At 40.7% G+C, this 11,483-nt stretch overlaps 1 protein-coding gene across 2 annotated transcripts in view; it reads left to right on the top strand.

The window, feature by feature from the left end:
- VSTM4 (V-set and transmembrane domain containing 4) overlaps positions 1–11,483 on the top strand; it is a 34,355-nt gene continuing 22,872 nt past the window's right edge. For both annotated transcript variants that reach the window (XM_072340177.1, XM_072340178.1), the window contains exons 1-3: positions 1–142; positions 5,169–5,567; positions 11,232–11,300. In XM_072340177.1, the coding sequence (XP_072196278.1) occupies positions 88–142; positions 5,169–5,567; positions 11,232–11,300 (523 nt within the window). In that variant the 5' untranslated portion in view covers positions 1–87. The remainder of the gene's footprint in view (positions 143–5,168; positions 5,568–11,231; positions 11,301–11,483) is intronic.

Below are 11,483 nucleotides of genomic sequence, written 5' to 3'. Positions count from 1 at the left end.
CTAGGGGAGAAAAGAGGATCGGCCGGGAGGGAGGAGAGAGCCAGTTCGGCGAAGAGAGAAGGGACGGGACCCAGCGCCCCGCGGGCCATGCGTCTCCTGGCCACGGCGCTGGCCGCCCTGCTGGCCTCAGCCCCGGCCCCAGGTAAGCGGCAGCGCAAGCAGCCCCTCCCCACGGCTGCTGCGGGACCCCGTCTCGGGCAGCAGCCCGCCGTCTGGCCGCGGGGTTCGGGAACGGTCTGGGCAGCGCCCGGGCTGGGGGAGCAGGCAGGAACGGCGGCCGGCTCGGCGCAGGGGGACCCACCGCCCTCGTCCGCTGCTCCCGCATCGCCGCGGCAGCAGCGTCCGCAGCCGTGGGTTCAGAGCGAAAACCCCCGCCTGTACAGCAGCTGCTGGAAACACTTTCTCCACCGCCTCCTTTGTCAGGCGGGACGGCGTTCGTACAACTGCAAACAAAGTTGAGGCAAAAGGGAATAGAAACACCAGATCTCTTGTTATTAAAAACAACCCTCTGCTCAAGCCTTATGCTTCCAAAATCTAATGAGTGTTGGTGAAGTCGTGTTCTAAAGTTGTAAAAATGGACAAGATTATGTTTCAGAACTTCAGGGCACAGCGAGGATGAGGAGGGTGAGGAGGGTGAGGAATTCTCATTCATTAGTGATAAGGACTGGATTTAGGATTTTTGCCTCAGGCAGGAGATGACAGAGTCAAAGGTTTGGTTCAAGTTCAGTCACTGCAGAAACACTGTGAGAGAAGGAGCCTCTGACTTGAGAAACTTGCAAATGCAGCCGTTCAACTGAAAACAGCTGGTTGCTTTTGGTGATCTTTCTAGCCAGCTCCTAATTATTTTCATTTAAACAAAGAGCTTTGCTTCCTCCTGGCTCATCTGCTCTCCTTACTGTTTAGTAGAAATAAAAATAAAGCAACCTGTGACAGTAATATCACTTCACAGAACAAACAATAGGGCAAATAGAAGCCACCCCACCTGCCTCTAGTCACGCAAATCCAAGATGAGAAAGCAGCTACCCTGATGGCAGGCCTCTGTAGTCCTCTCAACAGGGGCTAAGGAAAAAGCCCTCCTAGCCATGAAGGTTGAGCTGTAGATTCTGCCTGACAGTGTGCATGGGAAAAGGAGAAGGAGGAGGAGGAGGAAGAGGAGGGATCTATATAATGCTAATAATGCTAAATGCAGATTGGGTGCAGTAGTGTCCAGGAACAGCCCCACTCATGTGAGCATCTCTAACGAAGGAGCTGGGATTTTCCAGCAAGCATACAGGCACCATGACTGTTGGTCTACTGCTGTTCCAGCGCAGACCATGGGGACAGCCTCAGCATGGACAGGTTTCTAGATGCTAAGCTGGTAGCTCCTCACTCCTGACAGTGCCATGAACATATTTTGCTAAGAAATAGGGCAGATAACAAAGTCCAGACCTAGCTAATATGTTCTGAATAGGGTTTTTCAAAATGGGATTTAAGTTACAGTGCTAAACTTCTGTGACTGCAGTGAAACATGCAGGTAGAAGGTAACAAAGAAACAGGGGTGGGGGCAACAAAATGAGTTGGTTGCTGATAGGAGAAAGATATGCAAAGGAATCCTTAGTGATTGACACACTCTCCTTCCCTTTTCTATAAATAGTTTCCCTTTTCAAGTACAAGTAGGACTAACCTCTTGTGGTGAACTCTGCCAGAGTGGCACCATGCTATACTGGGAAGGCAGGAAAAGAAAAACAGTGATTCCTCACTCAAAGCAGGAATATGAAGTCTAGGAAGTAAGTGCTGCGTTGGCACATAAGCCTACTTTTAAGTGGTGGAGGAGTCTCCTGTCTTGGCACAGAACCTACTACTGGGACAAACCTCATGTTGGGGCTGATCCAGCAGCAGTAAAGACTGAATAAGCTTCCACAAGTGCGTGGGAGCCATGAATGAGGCTTTTCCTTTCCACATGAGAGGTAAATGACCTCTTTCCTTCAACCATCCACCACTGTTCCACCTCCAGTGGGGGAGGATAGTGTCCAATGGATTGTTTTCCTGTTTTATATAAAGCATCACCTGGCCCTGCTGAGTGTAAAATAAGAAGAGGTCACAGGGAAAGCATCAGAAATTTTGAAAGCTTTTCCTTCTGTTACACTGATAGCTGCAGAAGAGAGATAAGAAGATATTTCCACTGGTCATACAAGCCTTCAAGAAGCTGACCTTCGCAGCAGATGAGCTTTGCTACACGAAAGATGCAAAATTTGATACTTCCTCACAAAAGGGCACATCTCCTGAGGAAAAGTAGAAACCCAATGTATAAAACACCAATGTTTGTGTGAGTGTAAGCAGCTAGAAAGGGATCAGAGATGCCACATACAATGCTTCTTTATCTTCTCACAGAGGCTTCCATCATCACTATATCTGAATTCCTCTCTATTTTCTCTGGAGTACTTTTTGGCAGTGTGTTCTGCCTAGTTTCAAATGAAGCAATGATTCTTTTGCTTTTTATTTAGGGACAGTCTTCTCCAATTAATCCTAGCCAGCTTTTTCAAACAAGAAGTTCACATATCAGGAAAGTGACATAATTGTTTTCCTTTACAGTTTTTCATGACACGTTCATAATTTCAGTAGAAAAATCTTGCTTTTTTCATTTACCCAAACCATATTTTTATAATTGATTTCTTAAACTTTTGTAGCACAATTATAAGCAACTTCAAAAAATTCTGTATTTCTGAACTTGTTTCTTGTTTCCCAAGCAGCACAATCTTCAAAAATGGAATGTTATTTTGATGGCAAAAGCAGCCAACTTATCTTTACTTCTGCCTGCAAAGCACCAAGGTTCTGTAACTCCAGCATGCAATAAGTGAAGGTTTATGCCTGAAAATCTTGGGTGGTATTCAGATTTCATTTTAAATTTCAACACCCTGTTCTTCCTTTGTGCTTTGTGTAAATTATCTCTTGATTTGGAGATCGCATTAATTGCACACACAAACTTCACGCACAGGTAATTATAACAGTAATTTAAACCATACTTAGCTTTCTTTTTCTTAAAGACATTTAAAAAAATAACACATAACTTTCATCATACAACTTTCTTCACAAAGAGTCTACATGGCTAATATGCCTACTCCACAGCATCTGTCTCAAAAAAATACACCAATCAGTAATGCTTTCTATTAAAACAAACAACCCCAAAGGGTAATACTGTGAACTTTCTGAGGGTTCTCTCAAACAGTGGCAGCACAACTTTTTAAATTCAGACAATTTAAGTAAATTGATACATTTAATCACTCCATCTCACTGCTCCTCTGGGGCCACAAAGTCTCTGCCTCCAATGCTCCTTCAGAAGTAGATGGAAATACTTTACTTGCTTATTTTGAAGATAAATACATGTTTGTGTTTCAGCAGCTGATGTCAACCAGGAGTCTGCCAAAATGCTCATCCCCTTTCTTAAAATGTTCCTAGCTGATATGCTAGCAAAGTGTCCAGAAATGAAAAAAATACATCTCCCAGAGTTGCAATTCTCATTAGTGCTTCATTATATAACTGGAAGCTTAATATTCATATTTTAGAGGATGTTTCATGCTTCTCAGAGTGTACTGCATGGAGTGCTTGCTCCCTCTTAAAATGGTTTTTCTCTCTAGTGGATGCCATCAGAAAAATAATTTAGGGAACACAGTGACACAATATACCACTGGTCAAAAATGGATCAGTCTGTGATGTGACTAACAGACATTCTTAATGTACACTGAGAAGGAAATAGAATGAGTGTTTAATCCCATGCCTCAGAAAAGTGGTTAAGTGTGAATAAATAAGGTCAGGAAATAAAAATTTGCTAATGAACAGCTATGGACTTCTTTTAACCCTTGCCTATTTTGACTACTGGTAGAAAGAAAGCCGAGGGACAAACAACTGTTCTGAGCTAGGCTCGTGATGGCAAACAGAAAAGCATGAGTCACAAATGTGAATGGGAAAATGTAACAACTGTCTGTCTCAATATAACCACATGTCACATTTTGTCATGCAAGTAATGTCATTAAATCAAATTTGCAGTCAGAAGGAGATCTGACAAATTTAATCCAGATAATAATTAGGTTATGACAAGAGTATTACTTAAAACAGAGGAGATAAGGAACTGTGAAGAGAGGAGTTACTCATATATGAGGACTTATGAACAATTAGGGAGGTTGCTGGTCTTTCAGTGCCCCATCTATGGAACAGTATTGTGTAAGGTTTGCACAAATGTGTCCAAAAGAAAGAAACAAGTACACATTGCTTGCGACTTTATCAAGTCACCATATGATTGGAGTAGCATGTAGGAAAAACTGAGGGACAAGAAACAAAAGTGGAGCAGAACTTAGTAAGTCATGCACTTGGGGAATTTCTTGGATTAACTAGGAACCACAAATTACAACGGAGGGAAAACATTCTGTTGCACCTAAATATAAACTGTCAAATAATATCAAAATAGCATGAAAAAGGTCAAGTTTGTTCTGGAATACACATGCAAGGTATTTTTAATCACCTGGGGTGTACACTGGCTATTTCACAGGACATTAGAGAGCAACAACAGCAACAAGAACATCACAATAAAGCCAAAATTGAAACTGGAACCAGTGCACAGGAAGATTACTAACTGAATAGGGAAGTGGACAGGGAAACAAAACATTTCTTTATAAGAGTAGATTAACAGAACCCAACTTCTTTAGTTCAACAAAGCAAAAGCTGAGAGACCAGATATTTGGAGTCAGGAAGTAAATGGCATTTAAACTTAAAAGACAAAGTTGGCACAGGAGCATGAACTGGCTATTAAAACAAATATGGAAATTCTCAGAAGGATGCATGTTGCCAGAAGGGCTGGTCATGGAACAGCTTGCCAAAAGATATTCTGGGCTTTTGCTCCAAGCTAGCTTCACATAAGGCTTGTCTAAAGCATTGGGTGATGGGGAGCCTGTAAAAGCACCAATGTGTCCACCTCTGTCCACCCTATCTCATTAGAGAGCATGAGAATATTCGAGCAGACTCACTGAAGGAGGTCCTCGTGCCACTCAGAATACATCAGGTTCTAGAAGCTCACTGAATTACTGCACACTAACTGATGATGCTGTCTGTTTACCTGCTGTGGATTTGTGAGCTGAGAGAGATTATGGTGCTGCTCTGCCTCTATGGGATTCTCACTGTCTCTTTTTCCTTTGCAGATGTCTGTGAGGCTTTAAATGTGACAGTCTCTCCAGGACCAACAGTGCGGTACTCCGAGGGAGATAATGCTACCCTTTACTGCCACATTTCTCAAAAGAGAAAGATGGACAATTTGCTGGCTGTGCGGTGGGTCTTTGCTGTGTCACCCACCCAAGAGTATCTAATGATCAAGATGACCAAATTTGGGTCTGTCCAGTATTATGGGAATTATACTCATCATTTCCACAAGCAAAGACTTCGTCTTCTTAAAGAAAAACATGGAACTATGTACAAATTTCTTATTCTAAGCCTCCAGCAAACAGATCAAGGACATTATATATGTAAAGTTCAGGAAATTGGGAAACACAGGAATAAGTGGACAGCCTGGTCAAATGGTACAGCAGCTACCGAAATAAGAGGTGAGAAATCATCAATTACAGTTCTGCAGCTTTCCTTATCCCATGATCCCTTCTTTCCTCTCTGTCAAGTTCACCCATAAGACATCTGAAGTTATTTTTTAGTATTATCTGTGAATATGAGAAGAAAAATAAAATACTCTGCTTCTTAACTTACACATAATAATTTAAACATTATTCAGCCTGTAATAGACTGTAAAGAAGTGAGATGAGTAGATTTGTTGAAAACAGGTTTTTTTTTTTTTTTTGTTTTGTTTTTTTTTTTGCCAGAACAGCAGCAATTCAAACTCATCAAAATATAAAATAAAATAGAGATAAATTAACTTATTTTCAAATGAATATACAGGGAGTCACTCAGAGATGGAACCTGTGTATTTTAGGTGTATGTTTTGTCCCTCTTGGTACGTTCAATGCATTTTAATTCTAGTCTAGAAGCAGTTTTCAAGTAGCATTTCTAGCATCATTCCTGAACTTTTGTTTATACCATTTATATACAAGTGAGGATTTTGAGCTATATATCTCAACTTGAAAACAGGCCTTCTCTTTGGTGTGGGTGATCTCAAACCTAACACTACCAGACATGAGCTTTCAGAGAGGAGTGAAACTGGTTGTTGAAGAACAGAATCCTTTGAAGAGGTAGCTGATCTCAGCAGTTGTGCTATTAGGGCTAGCTGGGAAACAAGTCCTCTCTTGTGGTTTTACAGACAGAAAAGCTAATTTCACACAGAGCCAGCTCTGAAGATAACACCGAAAATCAAGTGGAACTGCTTGGTCCATAGGTCTGGATATTCAAGAGTTTAATTGAGCAGTCAGAGAAAAACTTGTAGGAGAAAATAGCACTTCATGAAGTTTATGCCACTAATGCTAAGTTTACAGTTGTGTTTAGACCACAAATGTTATTCCTGTAACTGAGAGAACCCAACCCTATTAATCTAACTAATCTTTTGCAGAAAATGGCCCCAACTCTCCTCTGAAAACAATTTTCCTTTGAGAGAACCCTACTGAGGACAGGCTCTTCAAGATAGATTCAAGTACATTTATGTAGAGTCTACAGTGGTAGACTAAATGCAAAGCACGTTCCCTCAGTACCAACTTCATTAGCATCATTCATGTTTCTCTTTCCCTTCTTGGATCATACACACAGCAGGAGGATAAATGAAACAGTAAAAAATCATCTTTGTGAGCGCGTGATTTGTGGATAGCACTCAGGTATCATAGGATTTCACTATAATCAATGAGAAAGACAAGAGAAACAGTGTGAAAAACAAGAGATAAACAACATGTTCACTTTGACCAGCAATGTTTAAATCTGACTTAAGGAATCATCGCATTAACGTAATTAGTTGACTTCTAGTAGCAATGATGAAGGACACTAACCATCTGATGCTGAAGTTCTGTTTGTTTTAGTAACAAAGACTGGATCAGTTTTAAACAATCACAAGAATACCTAAACTGTTTGGGTTACTGGGTGTGCAGAACTTTTCTTTCATTGAAGGAGAGTTCCAAGTGCAAAACAAGTAACTTGTTCTTGATTTGCCAGGTGCCCAAGGACCTTCTGTGTCCCAGTCAGTGACTTGGGCTCCTGGACAAACCACAGAAAAAGGTGCCCAGTACAATGGTTATAGCAGAGAGAGGAGTCATTAGGAGAAGCGGACAAAGGATTTATTAACTTCACAGGGGATTTATTAACTTCATAGTTCAAAGAATGAACAGTTTCATGCTTGATTTTTGCTGTTGCCTTCACACTTTTGTTTTTAAGTGGAGTGGAGTAAAAATGCTGGAGCCCAGCATCTCCTGAGCTCAGCCATATTGCATCTCTGGAGATCATTAAATTTCACTAGCACTGACCCCACGATGGGTGGCTGGAGCCAAGGCACAGTTGTTAGTCTCACAATTACGTGGGGATATGAAATTAAACTTTATTGTATGTATGATTTAGCTCTACAGACTTCAGACATTAACTTGCTTCTCACTCAGCAGTTATTCTTCCCTGCTGCTCTTGCCTAGGAACTGGCACTCCTCCTCATCCTCTTCTCCCTCTCTTTTCCTTCTTTACCCATCCATATTTGGCTAAAATGAGAGATTCAACCACTGTCATGAAGGAACTAGTAGGAAGGGGGACCTTTGGGTCCTAGTATTCAGATAACACACTGATTGTACAGGATTTTCTACTCACAGGAGGAAAGGCAACACTTTTCAGAGTAGTGATAAAATCTCCAGTTTCCCCAGTGGTAACACTTGAGGTTTTCAAGGATTTTTTTTTTTTTTTTTTTCAAACACATTTGGTATTTTATATTATAATCTGTTACACTTTTTATTGCAAAGGGATTTGGTGATATTACAGCTAGACCCAAGACAGAGCAAAAAGAGCAATACAAATTGCCTAAAGCACTTGGATACTTAAATTGTATTGCTTGTGCTGTATCAACTAAGGTAACAGTGTTCACAGACATTACTGTTGCTGTCTTTTCTACCATTTTGTTCCATTTAATGCGGCTGCAGTTATGCACTAATTCAATATGACATCTTTTTGCTAAAGCACCTGATAAATTTCGTACAAGCTTGCACATCAAGTGGACACAGAAATAGCATTTATATTGCTCGCTTGATTCACACAGGAAGAAGAGGCCACTGCATAAGAGAAAATTGCAGGGGGAACACAGAAGGAAGAGTCTTTCTGCATCTTCAAAAGCAGAAAAAGCCCAGGGCAGTTCAGCCCATAGCCTTTATCAGTCACAAAGCATAGGACCATCCCAAGTAAAATATCTTGATGGATTAAGCCTGAGACTGTAGTATATAATGCTGTTAATTCATATGCAGATTTTGTTGTTTGCTAGTAAGTGTGTTTGTGTGAATTTGTACATTTCTTACATTAAGAAGTTCCAAATGTATTTTCTTGCAGCACAATTCTTTGCAGACAAACACACTGGAGTTGTGAAGAAAAAAGTTGAGTTACAGGCTATACTGTTCCTTATTGTTTAGTGGTGGCAGTTAAAAGGTTACGTTTATACCTTCTTCAGGACCTGAATACATTTTTTTTGAAAAGCAGCCTCATTTGAGTTTGCCCCTTCAGGTGTATTGACAATAAGATAGCAAACATTTTACGCAAAGAAACTATTATTATTAAACTCTGGTAGTAAAACCCACAGAAATCCACATCCTCAAGTTACCAAGAAGTGTCTCCTACTCCAGCCATGCAGCAGATTAAATCTAAACTATGGTGGACCTTTTCCCCTTAGGCCATTTTCTCACTGGGGGCATCTGTTCTTTTCCTGGTCTTGTCTGGTCAATATTAGCCTAAAACCAAGTTAGTAATCTTCATTATAGTATAGAAAACACACACAAAAAAAGAGTTGATTTGAAGAAAAAATGCCATTGAAAAATTCCTATACCTTCCTATAAGAAAACTCAGAACAGCGAGTAGCCTTCAGAACAATATGCAGCACGTCTGTCATTTACAGTCGGGTAATCCCTCAAGTACATTGTAGCAAGTGCTGCACATGACTTAGGAACAGTGGTATGTATTCCAAGTGGTTTATGATCCAAGAGATGAGATTGTAGGAGGACAAATAGAAAATTAGGCAGTCCAACTGAAATCCTGCTGGCGTGCACAACACAAACATGAAGAGTTGATCACAACAATCTGCCTTGTTGGAAAGTTTGTGAGTTTCCTATGGGACAGATCCTGAATTCTTTTGAATATTAGTAGCTTGTGAGGCTTTCTTGAAGTACAAATGTTGCAAAATAAAAGAACGCATGACTTTTTTTTTTTTTTTCCCCAAAATGAACAAAAGTCCCTTTTCCAGTGAATGTATTCTGAAATGCTTGCCAAAAATCTATGGATGTGATGCCGAGTAGACATGTAAAATAAATATTCCAGGTGAGCTTCCCATCATAACTAAACAGTAGATTTAATCAGACCTGAAAGTAGTTCCATATTCACTGAGCTGGCCCCACACATCACAACCCTACAGGACACGCCTTAATTAACTTCCCTTCCAGGGATACTTTTCTATAGTGATTTGCCCTGCAGACTGCTCTTGGATGCAACCTGAAGGACATCACCATAGCTATTGCATTAGAATGATGGCTAGCAGAAGAATTCATGGATTAACATGAATGAGATCATCTAATCTGATGTCATAAAAAAAGTCAGTATGCATATACAGTCAGGCTGAATAGAGCAGAGAGGGGTTTGGACAGTGATCCAGCAGTCAGAGCATTTGGATTCTAGAACTGGGTTGTGCAGCTGTTACAACACTGACATTCATCTGTTTGCCTAGAGCTCTGCAGTCTGCTCCTCCTTCAGGGAGGACAAGTCTGTGCAGAACCTGCTGCCATTTTCCTTGTTACCTGTATTAGACCATAGTCATTTCAGTCAGCCTCTCCTCTAGGCTATAAAAGCGAGTCAGTACAACTTGCATGCATGCAAACTTTCTTCTCACATGTCAGGAAAACCCCACAAAATAGGCACAGCAATTTCCACAGGTAAGAACATAAGCTATTTTGCTCTCAGCAGGCAATGTCTTTGATATGGCAGTAACAGAGCAGTTTATATAGTTACAGTGTTTGACACAGTCTTTTTCTGCTGCTAAGCCAAGAATACTGAGTGTAAGAAGTGTTCTGCTTCCTAGCTCAAATACGCAAGCATTCTATCTGTGTATCTCTAAAAGGTGTAACACAAAAGTCAACTTTTGAGGGAAGCAGGAAAAAAAAGAACTCACGAGCATCACTTTCACTTTGATGGATTATTTGGGTGCTGATGTTGGAATTACAGGGAAGAGACAACCTGTCAAAGGACATCCACAAGAGCTGTAGAAATAAGGCAAGCTGGGCAAAATCAAGGGCGTGGAAAGTCATTCTTGAGGCTGGAGAATCACTGCCATGTTTGCAGAGATCGCTTCAGTGCCAAGCATTGTCAGAGTGACTTCCCTGTTTTTTAAAAGACCAGTGCCTAATTTGTCTGGCTGAAAGTCAGTACTCAGGAAATATTCAGAGCTGTGTCCTTCAGTAAAGCTGTCATTTCCAGTTGATTGTTTTTTCTTTTAGAAATAGATTACAGCATTAGGAAGATTTCTTAAATAAAACAAATTCCTGCTCTTTTAAGCAAAAAAATCGTTCAACTCCTTTCTGAGAAGTAGATGGTTTTAGGATGGACACACAAATTATAGCCCTAGAGGCAGTAGTTCTGGGTAACAGAACAGAGGGTGGGAATAAAAATAGCCACATATGATTTTAATGGCAGCTTCTTCCCTGGCATACTCAAACCATCCTGACAAAGCCATTACAGATCTTACAGGACTGTGGCCACCATTGTTCTAAAATCTGGGCTTTTAAAAAGTGTGTTTATCTCTCCTTCACTGCATTTAACTGCATTGAAGAGCCACATGCTGCATCTTTGCAGCATAAGATGACAGAAGGAATCCCATCTCACAAGCCATACAGCCCTCACTGGGGATACCAAACCAGATGAGACTTGATAGAACAAATTTCAATAATGCTATTTTATAAGCGAAGTGTTTCATTGAAAGTTAATTATCCTGTGAGTTAAATTACTGTCTTAGTGTGCTGATGCGTAAGCCAGAACAACCTTTACTCCAATCAATCCCAACACTTTACACTCTGTATTTTAAGTTCTTGTTATGTCCTCTTTGTTTTTTTTTTCAGTTATTTCACCAAAAGTTTCTGATGATCCCACTTACAAGAAAAAACACGAAGCTTGGAAGTTTTTTGAAGGTAAAGATGTATCTAACTGCTGTTGGTTGCATACAAGATATTGGCTTGGCCAAACACTGCAGTACCTGTTTTTGCACACTGTACAACTCAGGCTGTGCCTCAGAAGGCAACCCAAAGAGTACCAGCTGCTGGCAAAATGAGAATGGAAGGCTCTAGTTCCTTACATGCTTATTACAGTCAACA

Source organism: Excalfactoria chinensis, chromosome 6 (assembly GCF_039878825.1).
Source record: "Excalfactoria chinensis isolate bCotChi1 chromosome 6, bCotChi1.hap2, whole genome shotgun sequence".
Taxonomy (NCBI): domain Eukaryota; kingdom Metazoa; phylum Chordata; class Aves; order Galliformes; family Phasianidae; genus Excalfactoria; species Excalfactoria chinensis.
Note: the sequence above shows the minus strand (reverse complement) of the source record. Positions and strands in the feature narration are given on the sequence as shown.